This window comes from Hypoxylon trugodes, assembly GCF_022578975.1.
Source record: "Hypoxylon trugodes strain CBS 135444 unplaced genomic scaffold F4822scaffold_8, whole genome shotgun sequence".
NCBI lineage: Eukaryota > Fungi > Ascomycota > Sordariomycetes > Xylariales > Hypoxylaceae > Hypoxylon > Hypoxylon trugodes.
Window position 1 is genome coordinate 2,320,090 of NW_026250023.1, and position 16,710 is coordinate 2,336,799.

Below are 16,710 nucleotides of genomic sequence, written 5' to 3' on the forward strand. Positions count from 1 at the left end.
GGGGGTGGAGTGGGGAATTATTGGTCTCGTGCAAGAGATACAGCTTACGCAGTACAAGTACTTCTAGCTATATCCGCGCTACATCAATGCCATCAACTGCTGCGTTGTTTCCTGTGACGAGTTCGCCCTGCCTAAAATGGTCCTAGCTTGGCCAATGACGCAGGGTAGGCATGTCTATGTGGGTCACATTTCCGACGGGGCAACCAAGTTACTTTGAGGCAGCAACAGCTGATGACACAAGCAGGTACAAACTCAACGCCACCGGAAAGAACTGTATTCAACCAATCAAAATGCTAGTTGCAAGATTAATCCGACCCGGAACCATAAAGAGCGCTAGATGGGGTACATGGATTATAGAGGCAAGTAATGTACAGTACATTAAACATTAACCAACCATTAAAATCCTCAATCCCTCGAGCTTGGTGCTTGTTGCTTATTTCCAGAGGAACACATCATCTTGCGAATCATCCAAGCCACGACCAATTCCAATTTAGGATTAACTATTTGCATGTGACCTCAACCAAATATTTCGACTGTCGTGTTTCTCATCAAGAAATCGTTTATTCCTTTACACTATGGATTAGCTCATGTCAGCTCTCAGGGGCATCGGAATATATGGACTAAACCGTAACTCAACTTCCGTCCTACAATTGGGATGGCAGTCTACTAGTTCCATTTTCCATTAGAGTGGAAGATCGAAAATGGATACATTTCTCTACGCCTTTATTATACCCTAGCTTCTGGCTACTTAACTAAACCTTCGAGCCTCAGATCGAGTCAGATTTCAATATGAACTACATCAAACAAGACCAAATACCTTGATAACGGCCTCGGCACTTCCTCTTCGGCCAAACTAGAGCTGACAATCTTGTGTTGACAACCATTGTGTTTCCTAATGTCTTATTTAATACTACCAAGTGAAGAGTAAAACGTATGTCCCTTAACACGGACAACCGAATCGTTATACTACCCAGGCACAAGAGAGAATACTCATACCCCAATATGTCTACTATTTGCTGCAATTCTTGTCTATTTCTACTATACTACTGATAGGTATTAGGGCGATTATTTAAAGACTATACCATCTTTAATTGCTGTAAAGCGCCGGCGACTTGTAGATTAAAAAGGCTAGAACCCTGATGGATGCGGTAATAATTGGCCGACTTCGGTACCTATACAACGAATTCTCCAATAGAAAATCCCCCGCTACCCATAGGTACTCGATCCCCTATAAACCGCCTCTCCGTCAGTAACTCCGGACCACTTTAGCGTAAGCAGAAAGGAACTAACCACCCCGTCATCACCCCGCTATTAGTGCGAGTGAGGGAAAGAAGATTTTACTTAAGAGGCACCCCACCAATGCTCCAATTGGAGCCAACGGGGAAAATTTATCTAATTCAATTCTTTTCTCTTCCTTCTTCCTACCTTTTTATACCTTCCGTACTCCTCTATTCTCTTCTCATACGAAAAGTTTTCAAGAGTACCTCGTACAACCCTCAAACAATAGTCAAGCAATTCTTCTTCTCCCCAATTCCTTCACGATGGCTGCCAACGGTACCACGTACGCCCTCTCGCAAGAGCACAAGGATGTCAGTTGACACTACCCTTCAATTGATACTATTTAGAACAGTCCTATTGACTCATGTGTAGCTGCTCGAGAGGTCTCTTCTCGAATCCGACCCTGAGGTCGCCGAGATTATGGTAAGACCCTCCTATTAATTGATCGAATTGACCTGATAATTAATTTGATCATCGTTATAGAAAAAAGAAATTCAGCGACAACGAGAGTCCATCATCCTAATTGCCTCGGAAAATGTCACCTCCCGTGCCGTATTCGACGCCCTAGGTTCCCCTATGTCCAACAAATACTCCGAAGGTTACCCCGGTGCTCGTTACTATGGTGGAAACCAACACATCGACCAGATTGAGCTTCTTTGCCAGAGGCGTGCTCTCCAAACTTTCCACCTCGACCCCGAACAATGGGGTGTCAACGTCCAATGTCTCAGCGGTAGCCCTGCCAACTTGCAGGTTTACCAGGCTATCATGCCGCCTGGTGGCCGATTGATGGGTTTAGATCTCCCTCACGGTGGTCATTTAAGTCACGGATACCAAACTCCCTCAAGGAAGTAAGTTTTTGCCTCAAATGCGGACATCCGGGCCGGAGCATCCGAAGACTAACCCGATTGCTTGTAGGATCTCAGCTGTATCAACCTACTTTGAGACTATGCCTTACCGAGTAGACCTGAACACTGGTATCATTGACTATGACAGACTTGAGGAGAACGCCCAACTGTTCCGTCCTAAGGTTCTAGTTGCTGGTACTTCTGCATACTGCCGAGAGATTGACTATGCGCGCATGAGGAAGATCGCTGACTCGGTCGGCGCGTACCTCGTCGTCGATATGGCTCACATCTCTGGTCTCATTGCCGCCGAGGTCATCAAGTCTCCTTTCCCCCACGCTGACATTGTCACTACCACAACACACAAGTCCCTCCGTGGTCCCCGTGGTGCTATGATCTTCTTCCGAAAAGGTGTTCGCAGCACCGACCCTAAGACTGGCAAGCAGACCCTTTACGACCTAGAGCCTGCCATTAACTTCTCGGTCTTCCCTGGTCACCAGGGCGGTCCCCACAACCACACCATCACCGCCCTTACCGTTGCTCTAAAGCAAGCTCAGACTCCCGAGTTCAAGGCTTACCAAGAGAAGGTTGTCTCCAACGCCAAGACATTAGAAAACAAGTTCAAGGAACTTGGCTACAAGCTCGTGTCTGATGGTACCGACTCACACATGGTTCTCCTTGACTTAAGACCCCAGGCCGTGGATGGCGCGCGTATCGAGGCTGTCCTTGAACAGATTAACATCGCCTGCAACAAGAACGCTACCCCTGGCGACAAGTCTGCACTTACGCCTTTTGGTATTCGTATCGGTACTCCTGCTATGACCTCTCGTGGCTTCGGCGAGCAGGATTTCGAGCGTGTTGCTAGCTACATCGACGAGAGCATCAAGATCGTCAAGGAGATCCAAGCTAGCCTACCGAAGGAGGCTAACAAGCTAAAGGACTTCAGAGCCAAGCTTGCTGAGGGCAACAACTCCAGAATCAGTGAGCTACGGAAGGAAATTTCTGCCTGGTCCCAGACCTTCCCTCTTCCCGTTGAGGGTTGGCGACTAGATGCAGGCATCTAAATTAACATGTACGAACGAACGATGACGAGATTTAAGGGGATTTATTGTTCAACATATAGAAACAAAGGCGAGAGAGGGGCAACTCAACTTTTCTCTGGTTTGTGGAAATGGGCTTAGGTTTCATTCTGGAAAAATAACGGAATGACAAAAAAAGCGGGCACAATTGCATGCATTCATCAGGCGTTGCAAATTTATCATAAGAGCCTCTGGAGTTCGGTATTAAAGCTCTAAGGGCCTGGGGTCATCGGCGGCACCGCTTCAACGCGGTAGATTATAGGGTATTGATATCCAATCCATTTCCGGTGTTGTGCTTTTTCTCGTGTTATACATAATCAATTCAGAATGCCTGGCATACCCATATCTAGGCAATTCTCAATGGAATATCCGTTGCAACTTTGATGCAATCCTGGCATTTGGATAATTCCTACTATTTATGATTAGATCTACTAAAGATGGATTTGTCTGAAACGTTGACTGCATACCTACTAATTATGCTGTTTCATGCTAGGTGGCCCAAACTACCTAGTGAACCCTACTCGAGCCGTATCACCACACACGCAGCCTACTCACCAGGACGCCACGAATACATAGTCTTGTCTCAAATCATGCCCTTCCTTTGTAGATGTCATGGAAATAATGCACGCTGGTCTCTTGACTCACTTTCATGGCTAATATTTGATGCGTGGCGTGAAGATATCCAATTAGCTAGGTCGAGTTCGTCGCGTATTGGGTTTGGGTTATCCTTCCAACAAAGGACCCCTTTAATAATTGTATGCTATATAGGCGGTCTTGGGACCGAATCCTACGGGTAGTATTGATATACATTATATTGTATCCGTCCTTAATCACCCTTGTGGAAGCAATTGGATTCTCGACATGGCCAAGAAAGCAGAAGTTGAATCACGTATCGCTGTCTCGCCTATCCCGCATGTGGCACCGGGTTATTATACCAATGAAAAGTACAAAAATCTTTAGTCCCTAGGTAGTTCTCGCTTCTAATGAATATATAAATACAGGCCCCTAGAAGCCGGTGTGCGCTCCGCCTTTGGGGGCTCACTCATCAGTCAGGCAATAGTATCAGCATCCGAGACCGTCCCCGTCGGCTTCGTCGTTTTCTCTTCTTACACTGTCTTCCCGCGTCCTTCCGATTCAAACCAAAAGACCGTGTATCATGTCGAACGCATTGCTGATGGACGTGCTTACGCTACGCGAGTGGTGCGTGTCACACAGCAGGCCAGAAACCACAACCAATGTGTTCTGGTCTCGACCATATCATTCCAAAATACGAACATCCCACCAGGCAACGTATTACTCAATTATTCCAGCCCGATGCTCCAACTCGGTGTTAAACCCGAGGATATCTCGCCGCAGAAAGGCTTCGAGCATGCGAAGAAGTACATTAACGACTCGATGTCCGTGTTTCATCGTCGGGTTGAACAAAGTCCATTTGACTGGCGTGACTTAGACTACGATTTCGCAGAGGATCCCACGCGGTTCACGATGAGGGGATTCTTCCGCACCCCGCCTCTGTCGTCGGATAGCCACTCGACACACCTCGCGGCTATTGCCTATGCGTCGGATGAGAATTCAATGGCGGCAGCGCTTTTTGCGAATCTCAACCAGACTGGGAATAAAATAGAGAATTTGGCACTGATGGCTAGCCTTACGCATAACTTGTCGCTGCGTGATACCAATGCTAGGGATGATGAGTGGATGGTCTTTGAGCGGAGCACTTCGTGGGGGGCGGAAGGGTGGTAACTAATTTACGGTTCTGGAATTGGAAGACTGGTCGCTTGGTTATGGAGGCTACGCAGGAGGGGTTGATACGGTTGAAAGATAGGAAGGGACTTGCGAAGCTGTGATAATGATATGTTTGGTGTCTGGAATTATATTATGGAGATGCGAGGTTTCTTGGTAACTCATAGGATATCGTCAAGTTCTTCATTCGTTATGTACCATCCACCAAAATTGACCTAGGTGGCCTATATACTATGGTGTAGCCTAGTCAATGTCCCTTCGCTTCCGACCTGGAGATTAAGCCTAACCGACTTCCTTCTTTATACCATCAAGCTTTGAACTAACATGATCATCGTATACATCATGAAGCTTTGTTACCTACGTATGTTGCCTGTACGCATCTGTAGGATAGACGCGAAGCCGATTCGACCATTTCCTCTCCTTCTAGCCCATCGCCAACCTTTCAGGTTCATCCCCTCCACTTAGGATCATCTAATGGAGTTCCGATAAAGTGGCTCGAGTGCGCAGAATGGCATTATTCCGTGTGTGTTGATTTTTTTTTCTTTCTTGTACAGATCCATGATGTCAAGGTCAAGTCCCTAAAGACCTCCGTTCTTCCAATAGTATCGCCTTCGAATCCTGTCCAATGACAGATTGGTATCCTCCTGCTGCTTGAACACTCTGTGGAACGGGTGCACAAGCAGCACAGTATTGTGCTTCTTCCGTATCCTTGATACAAATCTTATCCACAAGCAACGTAAATATCTTCCAAATCACTTGCAGGATGACTAAATCCGCTACCAGAACGGACAGGAAAAGGTTTCCGGCAGACTTCAATTGAGGGACCTGACAAAGATAGTCTGCGACTAGCTGCGACTGGTTGACCCAAAGATGGACGTCCTGAGATTGAGCTGGATCAAATCCTTTTTGGGATATTAAGCTACTCTCCAAACCCCATCGGAATGTCTTTCGCAACGTGCTATTCGCTTCGTTCATATTCGAGGTAAGGTTCGCTAGGAGATCCGGTCTCGCGAGCATATTCGGCATATCGTCGTCGTCCCTCCCGAGATCCGCCAAGACTGTGAACCACATTGCTTTCCCAAGTATACCCACTGGATGCCAAATATTGGGTACCGGTCGCTCAAACGCGGCAGGGTGGGGGCTGTTGGCTAGCTCGGTGATGGAGCTCGAATTGCAATATCGGTTTTCCAGGTACGCGACACCCGTCGTGTTTAACGGAATAAACCAACATGCGGGAACTCGCAAGAATTCAACGTTTTGAACATTTTCTTCCATCGTACCCTTTAATGTCATGTTGCGCTGTAAGTCGACGTTGCCCTTGAAAAAGGGGGCTTCTGTCCTCGCCATGTCTTCGTCGAAAAAGGATTGCATGACTGTTCGCCAGTACACGTTTAGGAGGGAATATCCCCAGTAGAGACTTGGGTTGGTAGTTTTGTTGAGGCTGAGAAATGCCGATGAGACGGTCCGCGGCCCAGGAATCGCATCGTACGTTGAAAGTAGCTCGAAGTAAGTACGGCCGCTAGGTGTACCTTCGTCCACATAACACTGAGATGTCGCGGTTACTGTTCCGCCCATGGGAGCCACTGCTAACTGTCCTGCTGTTCGGCCAGGACCTTCGAATTCCATCTTGATCAAAGTAACGTTACATTTCTGGATTGGGTTGTTCTTGTATACCATAGAACCCTGATAGACTTCCTGGCCTCCGTCTCCAAGTTGCCATACTCTTGATAAAGTGTATGGAAACGCTCTCTTGTCGGTATAAATAGTACTTTGAACTTGTAGATTTGCTGCATCACACGAGGCGCGGGCACCGACTAGATATGATGGCCACTTTGAGAACCATACACCGTTTGTTTCCGTCGAGTTCGGGTCTGAGGTCGAGGTAGGAACGAGTTCGTAGCCCGTCGCTGCCACATTGAGGAAAGAGACGAGAGCAGTCGCGATAATACCGCCTATGATGACCGTAGGGGTAAACCATCTCAACGGATAAGCGCGAGTGACGCTATACGAAAAGAATGAGCGGTACGGCATCGCGACACGGCTTTGGGGGTCGTACCTCGGAAAGAAAGAAGAAAAAAGATGAGGGGATAGGGAAAGGACTTCCCGGAACCCAAAGATGAGATTCTACATTGTGACTACCATAATATATCACAATACGCTAGTAAGGGTTATAGACGCCACTCAAGTTCGAAGTTGTATATACCCTAGTCGCGATATACGGAAGCGATCTCTCTATACTGCTTCGAGATCGAAGGAACTCAACCCCTGGGGTTTGATTGGCATCTGATACGTCCAGATCAGATTGGGGGCCAGATTTAGGGCATAGTGGGTTAATCTACAGTGGGTTAAATAGCTGCGGCTGAGGGCCATTTAGGATCCTGGAACGCTTACATTAGGCACCTAGACTACCTATATTTATCCCCCTGTCTGTCCTGTGAGATTTCATTTTATACCCTCCCGGATTTATAATAACATGGCGGAATTCGCGCTTTTCGGTGTTTAGTGGCAAACTCCTTTCCATCTTTCGTCGCCATGCGTGATATCCAGAGCTTTTCGCACTCTAGTTGCATTCAAGAAATCATCAAAAACACAGGATCCATAATGATCAGTTTTGCATCCTGTCGGTGCCAGGCCAAAATTCGCGCCATTTAGCGTGAGTTGAATCCTGGGTTTCTCCTCTCCACAATCCAACCGCTTCCAAAGCATGTAGGCAGCAAATGGCATTAGCTTCGCAGATCTCCAAGCCCGATCTGGATCGGCCGGTCCTTCGGGCGGATACGATTTGTCGGAGGCGAGTCCTAAGCCCGTTAGTCCTAGCGCGATTGGCCAAACCCCAATGAGAACTTTGGTCCTTCTTCGTCGCGCTGGTGTAGGAAGGCCGTCATGTTGCTGACTAGCGGGCTGCCAAGTACAGATTCCATCTCTCCGGGCAATCCGTACCTGGAGAACCCGCGCATCTGTAGGTCGCGCTCATATTCATTATCCATTATCTCTTTAGGTAGAAACACATTACACCATGGCGATGAACCGATACCGTAGACCGAGGTTTCGTATACGCATGCATAGAGCATGCCGTGGACGTGCACTTCGGAAAATCGGACTTTAGGATACGCCTTAGCAAGCGCTTTATTGATGCGCTTCGCGATAGGCGGCAGGTAGACGGAGCGCCATTTTGACAGTTGTTCTTCGCCGGATTTAGAGTCCCACTTAGGGCATGTGTAATGTGGTGTGATCCGACTGATCGTATCTTCATTCTCGCCTACTGGTCTTAAATTCGTGGTAGCATTAGAAACGCGACCGTAATAACCGTCCATGAACCATCTAGCTGACTCGACGACTCGGTCATCGTCGCCTGCTAGCACTTCCTTTTCGGAGTATAAGTCGGGGTAATGTAGCCTAAGTGATACACCGTGGTCGAATAATTGTTTCCGACCTGGTGCTGTAAGACTGTCGGTACTGAAGGTGCTATTCCATCCTTCTGTTAAAAAGGACCAGGCCTTTGGAAGTTTGCCCTGAGGATGCGAAAATAAGGCACTATTGTTGTTGATGTAGTATGTCAAGTTTTGGATAACTAGGAGCTCGTTTGGGTGGGGGTGTCGACTGCCATGCCTGTGAACAAGAAATCCTTTGGAAACGGTGCATCCTGTTGGTGTTCCTATTCTCGGCGATTTTGAGGTGTCGGAAGGAACGAAGAAAGGGGATAGATGTCCTAGATGCTCGTATAGGTTGAATTCATGGTGGTGTTTGATCGTAGGCAGTACTGCGCTGGAGAAGATTATAGATTCGGAACCCCAAAATTGCCGTAAAAATGTTCCCGCCAAAACGAAGCCCAATATTACTACGAAACGCCACCGCTGACCCCCGCTATGCCACCAATAAATCTCTTGATATTTCCCCTCACTGGATTGGTTTTGCTTTTCAGTCATCATGCCGCTGGCCGACTCAAGTAACAGTGATGGGTTACGATTCATAACTTTCTTCTGAGCCTCAAAAAGCGCGGGGTTTCTAGCTGGCTCTATAGTATTGGGCTCTGTCTTCGAAATCCAGAAGCAAGGCTGGGTATCTATGCATATTGGCCGAGAATAAGAACCTCTTTTATTTTTCTGTTGTTCGTCTCGCAATTGTTGATCTTGTAGTTATTACATCATATTTGTTTTATGCTGTGCAATATGTTACATTTGCGCTGATCTACACGATCCTTTTCCGATATAGAAAGACACGTGATATTGATCCAGATTCATCACCTATGGCGCCCCTGAATGCGACTGGTCACTTTCGAGACATAGGTGCATATATAGTAGTGCGTGGGTTTCCCCTAGTAACTCCTGGGTAGCTGCAAGACCTTCTCGCTGATATAATTCATGATCATTTCCCGACTCACAGGAGCAATGCGAGGCACAAGGCATTCTCTGAGCCATCTTTCGACGTCGTATTCCATCGCATATCCCATACCACCATGCGTTAAGACTGCTCTTTCGCAGGCAGCAAATGCGGCTTCAGCTGCTAGATACTTGGCCGTATTGGCAGCAACACCTATCGCGTCTTGCTTAATCGATTCGTCTGTTTTGCTCGCATCGTAGAGCCGTGCAGCGTGATAGGTAGCTAATTTCGCAGATTCGAGGTGCATGTATGCATCGGCTAGCGGATGGGCGATCCCCTGGTTCGTTCCGATGGATCGCTGGAAAACAACACGTTCACGCGCATATTCAGCTGCTTTCTTTAAAGCGGCGTACCCCAGTCCGAGCGCCTCCCCTGCTAGGAGACAGCGCTCAGCATTCATTCCATGTAAGATGATCTTAAAGCCTTGGTTTTCGGTTCCTATTAGGGTGTCCGCTGGGATCTGGTAATTATCGAAGAATACCTCATTAGCATCAACTGCGCGCCCGCCCATTTTCTTGATCTTTCGCATATCTAGCCCAGCGGCGTTTTTATCCAAATTGATACAGAACAGCGACAGCCCTTCGCTAGGTTTCTTTACTTCTTCCAGTGGCGTCGTGCGCGCCAAGAGGATCATCTTTCTGGCGACTTGCGCACAGGTAATCCAGATTTTCTGTCCTGTAACACTGTACGACCCGTCATCCTGTTTCTTCGCTATAGTTCGAAGTCGCAGAGTATCAAGCCCTGTATTTGGTTCTGTGACACCGAAACACGTTCGCCATTGTCCGGAGATAATATTTGGTATCGTACCCTCTAACTGCTCCTTGGTACCAAACTTGGCTAGTGGTTGCGTCGCATACACATTGGCATGAATTGCCTGGGCGCCTGCCATGCCAGCTCCTGACTCCGTGATTGTTTGCATCATCATCACCGCTTCGGATATGCCAAGACCGGATCCGCCTAGCTCTTCTGGCAACGCAACGCCAAGCCATCCTCCTTTCGCGATGGCTGCATGGAATTCTCGGGGATCCTCTTCCTTCTGATCATGTTCTTGCCAATATGTGTTCGGAAACCGGGCGCATACCGCATTGATTGCTTCCCTAACCATCAATTGGTTCTCAGTGAAACCTGTTGTTTCCATGAGATTACGATGAGGGGTGGTTGAGAAGCCATAGCGGCCATTGAACCCTGACGGGCGTATTCTCGGTGCGACCCTGTCAACTGGTAAGCTAGTAGCTAGTGGCCGCGTTTGGCAGATACGACGCATGAGCAGTCGTGACATTTTATTGAATTATACCCTGACCCATCGGAGTGAGGATGGCCTCGAGGAGTTCGAATTGTTCGCTCTAAGCTAACCCCGCCTCTCAAGGAATTAGGTACCCGAATGGTAACCGGCTACCACTACCGAGTTGTGGAGTACACCTCTAATCATACGTCAATTGACCGGAATGTGAGGTTTGAAATTGCCCAACAGGATACAAGCTATTTGAATTACGTATATGCATACTGGTTTGATTTAATCATATGTGAAATATAACTAAGAAAACCGCGTGAATCTTTAACACTGACCCTTATTTAGAGGTTTGTTATGTACAGACACTGGAAAATGTCTTGGTAACTCAACTGAACTCCACATACGACACTCTATGATGCCCATTCCAACTACGAGCCACGATGATGACGATGTTCAAGCACGAGTTGTAAACTACACCTATGAAGTCGCCTAGGCAGCAACTTTATGTTTATTATGTATGGAATAGAGGTCCTTTCATTTGTGGAAAGTTCCGCATTTTAGTGGGCGTATTCGCATGTGTTTCGCACTTCGTATGTCGCTCGCATTCTTCTCGTATATCGTACTCGATTGTAATATCATCGATCCTATTGGCTGGATGTGCGTCCTCGATGGCAGGGCATTACACCAACAACGAGCCAAGCCCCCGAAATTATTGTGATGATCTCCCAAGCATATGTAGCTAAGTGGTATCGATGGCCTTTTCAGGTTCACCCGTCATGAATAGGGCGGTCGGATGAGTTGCTAAGCCGCGTTTGTGATGTTTTCCCTAATATACGCTTGCGTAATCCAGGACCAGAGAGTCAGGGGCGAGCAGATTGCTAGTAGATCTTTGCATTTACTTAGATAGACCTTATTCTCACTGCTCTACGAGGAGATGTACGGACTATACGGGCCATAATTAGTAAAATTTCTATTTACCCGATATATTGAGACCGGCAAGTCGAGAGCACTCGGACATATCACATCATGAAGCTTGTTACCCTTCCAATCGTCCTCGGCATCGCACTAGTTGCAGCTGAATGTCCCTACCATCAATGGAAGGCACCTGAGCCAAGCGACTGTAAGGCGAGAAATACGAATGTGTCTGTTACATCGCTAATTCTATGCAGTCCGAGGGCCTTGTCCTATGCTGAATACTTTGGCGAATCATGGATTCCTACCTCGCGACGGTAGGAACATTACCAAAGAAACAACGGTGAACGCCTTGGCCTCGGCTCTTCATTTCAACACATCACTTGGGACTCTGATGTTCGAGATGGCTATTGTCGCGAACCCGGAGCCTAATGCTACCTTCTTCACTCTGTAAGCATACACCATCGCTAGTCGCCTTACCTTTACGAAGCTTCTGGGGGAGCAGAATACACTTGTTGCGAACAGCTGCCCGGGCTTTTATATAGTAGTGTCGCAGCCAGGCCAACTATATACTAACTGCTATTCATAGTGACCAGCTTAATGTGCATAATGTCTTGGAACATGATGCGAGCTTGAGGTGAGTCTTCGAAATTACCCCTGATATGACCCCACGCCTAAGCTAGCGACGGCAATGCTGACACTCGGTTATAGCCGATCGGACGCCTTCTTCGGGAATAACCACATCTTCAATGAAACGATCTTCGAAGAGACTAAGACATACTGGACTGGTCCCGTCCTCGACGCGAACATGCTAGCCAATGGAAAGATAGCCCGCCAGGTTAACTCAAAGGCATTCAACCCGAACTACACCTTCACAACAACGATGGAACAGTTTAGTCTTGGCGAAGTTTCTGCCCCTATTGTGGCCTTTGGAGACTTGCAAGCTGCCACTGTCAATCGAAACTTGGTAGAATACTTCTTCGGTGAGTTCCCCTATCGCGTATGAGTGAGCGACCTAACCTTTAATTCTTAGAAAATGAGCGTTTCCCTGCGGAATTGGGATGGAGTATTCGAAATGCCACTGTCAGCCTTGATGACATTACGAGGCTGACCCAAACCATCAGCAACGCTACAAGCCTAATCACGACCGGTGAGCCGGTTGTCTCGACCCGACGTCGGGACCTTCACGCTGGACTGAATCTGTAGCAAGATTCAATTCATGTTCTATAGTTTAAGTTGAAGATTACATGTACTTAGGATAGCGCTTTTTCGAGAGATCTTTAGAGCTCCAGTAGTTGAGAGATGCTGAATGTATCTAAAAAAGACCTTTTCGCTTGCGGCTTTACCTTATGCGTGATAAGCTACCCTGGGAAGAGTAGAACTATTTGGAAGCTCCTATAACTCGGCGACGGAATTGCATTTTTTGTCAGCTATCACAAACTCTCGTCGGGCTGTGCCGTGGAATGCTACTGTCGCAAAGAAATTATACGGGGATACTTAGAGCTAGAGAATGTATAATGTAGATTTCTCGCCGCTTGCTCTCACCCTCTCACTTTCGGCTACGTGGCTGGGTGGTTGGTTGGGTCCGGTGCCGAGGCCATATCTAAAGTACTTAGGTCGGTCTTGCACAATCTAGGCCGCTTGGTGTCGACCTTCATAGAGTGGAAACCAGTCGAGCCCGGCGATGCCATATGGAATGCGAAAAATGACCCTTTGCAATTGTCGGTTGCGGATCGTGAGTCGAGAAGGGGGCATTCAGCTGTGGCTTTTAAGGGTTGATTATCGCCGATAAGATAAGCATCCCCGATTGGAACGATTCGATTATTACGTCATCAAAAACGCGTCTTCACACGTGATATAATCATAACGAAAGCCGTAAGATGAAGGGGGCTGGCTGGTTGAAGATGGTATCATTTTCTCCCGTATATCGGTTATTCGGATGAGTCAATGGTCGATTACACTTTCGACTACCAATCGGTGAATTGTCGACACGAATCGGAATCGCCCGATATAACCATAATGGTACAGGCTTCCTATATTTCGCCCCCTATTCTTTCGCGGGGACCACGTAATATTGCAATGTGCGTATGGCCGACCCAAATCAACCGAAAATCCCGACATATACGATGAGGGAAGTCGAATTTCCTATGATCCTACCCGAGACACGACCGGAGATCGAACGAGACCCGACGATGCGTTAAGCGTATATGGGGTACATATTCAGTGAGATAAGCGCGTGACGAACCCTCCGAGATCGTATTGATTGCGGCTCGCTGTGGAGACAAGGACCTTCAAGTGGGGAGACGAGACGAGCGGGAATAAACGTCAACTGCGATATTGCCGGAAGTTCAAACAGATCAGCTCTTCAGTATGGTAACAAATGAATACGGCACCGAGGGAATAGACAATTAATGACTTCGTGTACTACTGCAGATAATTTATCATACATCAACCCCCATAGTTAGAACGAAAAACACCGCCACGCTTTTAAAGAGAGTAAGACTAGTGATTACGACCGTTAGATACCCGAGTCATCCTGGAACACACCGGTAGCGTTCCACAGATTCGCCTTGTCCGAAAACCACGAATCCCAGTTACCGCACACTCTCTTCGGCTCCTTCAGCCTCTCCTCGGTGAACAACGCCTGCAACTCCTGTTGGCGTTCTAGGATTTGAATGGCCAAGCCACTAGACGCGTGCCAGGCGATGTGACAGTGGAAAAGCCAGGAGCCGGGATTGTCGGCTTTGAATGCCACCACAAGGAACCCCCCAGCCTGGAGCAATGCTACATCGCGTCGTGGTGGGTTGTCGAACTTCAAAGTCGTGTTTGCTATCTCCGTGACATTGTCACCCTGTGCGAGGATGGCAAAGTCGTGACCGTGGAGATGTAGCTGTGGAAGAATTAGACTGGTTCTCTTCGATGACATTTTCTTTTGGACTTACGGGATGTGCGGCCGTGGGGAAAGTCTTATTTGAGAGGATGGCTTGGTTGGCTTCGGGAGCAGCGATGGCCATATATACCCACCCCCCTTTGTTGCTATCCGGCACGACTACGTAGTCCGTGTCCCACGTTGTGTTATCGAGGTTCAAGACGGTCGGGTCGGAGAAGTTCAACCACATAGGGTTTGCTCCAAAAGACCAAAACGCGAAGTTGTCTCCGGAGGCTGGCCTATTCGGGCTCTGGTCTGTTCCAACTACGTACGGCTGAGCAGCTAAAGTCCAACGAATTAGATTCATCGATGGCCATCTTTTTCATGAATTGGTGTCCTTACCGCCAAGATCAACGGGAGTAACATTCCACTGAAGAATGGGCTCTAGCGACGTGTAATTCTCGTCGCGACAGGCTAGGGAATAGTTGGTTCTGAAGGTAGTGGGCACATCGATGCTACTAGCGTTATATCGGAGAATGCCCTGGCGCTCATCGGGCTCGTTGCCAACTTCGAATCCTTGGCATCCAGTTGTTGCGACCGTGCGAATCCAATAGTTCCCGTCCGACGCTGCAGGGAACTTATCAGTATTGATGGGATCCGCGTTCAGGACGACGTGGTATCTTTGACCTGCAAAATACGATACGAGTCAGTGATTGCTATTATGATCCCATGGATGTTATTGGCTCACCAATTCCTATAACAATGTGATCCGTGTCATAAGGTTTAATCGGAACGAAGTCCGTGGACATAACAGTAAGGTTATGGTTATCAATGCTGAAGATCCAAGTTGTGTCGACTGATGTATTAATGATACGCAGGATGTATTTCTTGCCCTATGTCTCGATTGTTAGTACACCATGATCCTCTCTTGGAGGGGAACCTTACCTTCGTTACTGTCATGTTATACCTCTCCGTCGGAAAGCTACCGGCGAAATTTCCTGAGACTTATTAACAAAGACACCGACGGTATAAAAGAGAGCGAGTGGAACGCACCAATACCATTGATCAACACTCCGTTCATGGTAGGAAGACCTGGTTCAAGCGTGAGTTCTCGCTGCCAAGACTCGAATGCACTATGATGGCTCCAGTCGGTGATTAGGATGGGGTCTCGTCCTTCATCGTAGTTAGACGAAGATGGGCCGTAGATCGTGATAGGTCCAGCTAAGCCGTCAGCGTATTGCAAGGAGTAATGGCTGTGATACCAGGATGATCCGTATTGGACAGCTTTGAATTCGTACGTGTAGCTGTCTTCCGGGGCGATAGGGCATTGCGAGACACCGTTGACACCATCCATTTCGAAAGTTCCGTTCTGCCTGATACCGTGCCAGTGAATCGTTGTACCGTTAAATTGGAGCTTATTCTTGACCGTGACCTTAATGGTATCACCCCAGCATGCTTGGATCCAAGGGCCAGGGTAAGTCTGGTTGAATACCTTGCCATCTGGATTTACGACGCCATCACCGTTGATAGGCATCTCGTCAACTTCGAGATAATACTGTCACGACATCAATTACACGAAGAGAGACGATCACGACGTAGGGACTTACTTCTCGAGTGATCCCTGGAGGAGCGCGAATTTCATAGTCTGTGTTTATGTCGTATGTATCATTTGGGCCCTTCAGCCAACATTCACGGTCGTCTGGGGTCGAGCAAGACTCCCAGCCGTCTCCGAGGGTTGGGTATTCGCATATGAAGCTTTCACCTGACTCCGGGCCATGAGGCGCCGGGAACCTAGGGGACGCCTTTACCGCATTAATATCACCAAATGAGAGGACAGCTTGGTTAGAAGGGCCATTATTTCCAATATGAAATGGCAAGGAAAAGATGGTGGTGATTGAGAGAGCAACAGCTTTACAAGTCTCGTAGAAACTCATATTGAACGACTTGGGCGGCGGGGTATCTTTGCAGAGGGTTAGAGCACAGAGTCGAGCATTAAAAGGCTTGACGAACTCGGGGAGATGCGCAAAGAAATCTGCAATCGTTCGCCAACGGCTCCCTCCGCCCGTATCCTTTTACGGATCATAAGGTACGCTTATCGCCACACGAAAAGGAGGGGGGCTAAAGTTCTTTCTTGATGTGATGAGCCACATCATGAACCAATGTGATGAAGATGCTTCCATATCAATGGTAGATCCCAGCCGTTAGAAACCAACACTTTCGCTCATCGGCGAGTGATATCAAGGCGTTCTCGAAACCGGGCCATTTCTCGGCGTGTTATTCTTCTTCTGTTAGGGCGCTGAAAGGGCGGCTCGCTCGGCCGGAACTGGTAAGCTAGCGGCGGTGAACTTGAATAGGATATTATGATGTCTGACGTTG

At 47.9% G+C, this 16,710-nt stretch overlaps 7 protein-coding genes across 7 annotated transcripts; 3 read left to right on the forward strand and 4 right to left on the reverse strand.

Moving 5' to 3' along the window:
* The first annotated feature begins 1,083 nt into the window (after positions 1-1,083).
* F4822DRAFT_355686 (serine hydroxymethyltransferase) lies at positions 1,084-3,622 on the forward strand. The gene is made up of 4 exons (XM_051456025.1): positions 1,084-1,589; positions 1,651-1,701; positions 1,762-2,126; positions 2,194-3,622. The coding sequence occupies exons 1-4, from the start codon at positions 1,542-1,544 to the stop codon at positions 3,182-3,184; spliced, it is 1,455 nt and encodes a 484-aa protein (XP_051311602.1). The 5' UTR covers positions 1,084-1,541; the 3' UTR covers positions 3,185-3,622.
* On the forward strand, positions 3,616-5,227 carry F4822DRAFT_355721 (Thioesterase/thiol ester dehydrase-isomerase). Its single transcript, XM_051456028.1, has 2 exons — positions 3,616-4,143; positions 4,201-5,227. The coding sequence occupies exons 1-2, from the start codon at positions 4,061-4,063 to the stop codon at positions 4,940-4,942; spliced, it is 825 nt and encodes a 274-aa protein (XP_051311603.1). The 5' UTR covers positions 3,616-4,060; the 3' UTR covers positions 4,943-5,227.
* Positions 5,228-7,392, reverse strand: F4822DRAFT_355769 (uncharacterized protein). Its single transcript, XM_051456029.1, has 2 exons — positions 7,334-7,392; positions 5,228-7,277 (listed from the first exon to the last, which is right to left on the reverse strand). Exon 2 carries the CDS (start codon positions 6,971-6,973, stop codon positions 5,513-5,515), a length of 1,461 nt encoding a protein of 486 aa, XP_051311604.1. The 5' UTR covers positions 6,974-7,277; positions 7,334-7,392; the 3' UTR covers positions 5,228-5,512.
* F4822DRAFT_355700 (phosphoglycerate mutase-like protein) lies at positions 7,187-9,085 on the reverse strand. Its single transcript, XM_051456027.1, has 2 exons — positions 7,334-9,085; positions 7,187-7,277 (listed from the first exon to the last, which is right to left on the reverse strand). Exon 1 carries the CDS (start codon positions 8,911-8,913, stop codon positions 7,756-7,758), a length of 1,158 nt encoding a protein of 385 aa, XP_051311605.1. The 5' UTR covers positions 8,914-9,085; the 3' UTR covers positions 7,187-7,277; positions 7,334-7,755.
* On the reverse strand, positions 9,086-10,816 carry F4822DRAFT_355699 (putative acyl-CoA dehydrogenase). The gene has a single exon (XM_051456026.1). The coding sequence runs from the start codon at positions 10,599-10,601 to the stop codon at positions 9,258-9,260; it is 1,344 nt and encodes a 447-aa protein (XP_051311606.1). The 5' UTR covers positions 10,602-10,816; the 3' UTR covers positions 9,086-9,257.
* A 396-nt stretch (positions 10,817-11,212) lies between these two features.
* F4822DRAFT_414262 (Cloroperoxidase) lies at positions 11,213-13,197 on the forward strand. The gene is made up of 5 exons (XM_051459123.1): positions 11,213-11,673; positions 11,723-11,915; positions 12,055-12,102; positions 12,177-12,448; positions 12,499-13,197. Exons 1-5 carry the CDS (start codon positions 11,580-11,582, stop codon positions 12,669-12,671), a joined length of 780 nt encoding a protein of 259 aa, XP_051311607.1. The 5' UTR covers positions 11,213-11,579; the 3' UTR covers positions 12,672-13,197.
* A 786-nt stretch (positions 13,198-13,983) lies between these two features.
* On the reverse strand, positions 13,984-16,268 carry F4822DRAFT_432691 (putative multicopper oxidase; the record flags this gene model as incomplete). Its single annotated transcript, XM_051461696.1, has 7 exons — positions 13,984-14,355; positions 14,408-14,676; positions 14,737-15,021; positions 15,083-15,227; positions 15,280-15,332; positions 15,388-15,889; positions 15,942-16,268. 7 exons carry the CDS (start codon positions 16,266-16,268, stop codon positions 13,984-13,986), a joined length of 1,953 nt encoding a protein of 650 aa, XP_051311608.1.
* Between the last annotated feature and the right edge of the window lie 442 nt (positions 16,269-16,710).

Excerpts from the sequence above, each read along its gene's own strand:
- F4822DRAFT_355686 (XM_051456025.1), top strand. The coding sequence starts at position 1,542 with ATGGCTGCCAACGGTACCACGTACGCCCTCTCGCAAGAGCACAAGGAT. Across the intron at positions 1,702-1,761 it reads CTGAGGTCGCCGAGATTATG|AAAAAAGAAATTCAGCGACA; the intron begins GTAAGACCCTCC and ends TCATCGTTATAG. Across the intron at positions 2,127-2,193 it reads TACCAAACTCCCTCAAGGAA|GATCTCAGCTGTATCAACCT; the intron begins GTAAGTTTTTGC and ends GATTGCTTGTAG.
- F4822DRAFT_355721 (XM_051456028.1), top strand. The coding sequence starts at position 4,061 with ATGGCCAAGAAAGCAGAAGTTGAATCACGTATCGCTGTCTCGCCTATC. Across the intron at positions 4,144-4,200 it reads GGTTATTATACCAATGAAAA|GCCCCTAGAAGCCGGTGTGC; the intron begins GTACAAAAATCT and ends ATATAAATACAG.
- F4822DRAFT_355769 (XM_051456029.1), bottom strand. The coding sequence starts at position 6,973 with ATGCCGTACCGCTCATTCTTTTCGTATAGCGTCACTCGCGCTTATCCG.
- F4822DRAFT_355700 (XM_051456027.1), bottom strand. The coding sequence starts at position 8,913 with ATGAATCGTAACCCATCACTGTTACTTGAGTCGGCCAGCGGCATGATG.
- F4822DRAFT_355699 (XM_051456026.1), bottom strand. The coding sequence starts at position 10,601 with ATGTCACGACTGCTCATGCGTCGTATCTGCCAAACGCGGCCACTAGCT.
- F4822DRAFT_414262 (XM_051459123.1), top strand. The coding sequence starts at position 11,580 with ATGAAGCTTGTTACCCTTCCAATCGTCCTCGGCATCGCACTAGTTGCA. Across the intron at positions 11,916-12,054 it reads AATGCTACCTTCTTCACTCT|TGACCAGCTTAATGTGCATA; the intron begins GTAAGCATACAC and ends TGCTATTCATAG. Across the intron at positions 12,449-12,498 it reads CTTGGTAGAATACTTCTTCG|AAAATGAGCGTTTCCCTGCG; the intron begins GTGAGTTCCCCT and ends TTTAATTCTTAG.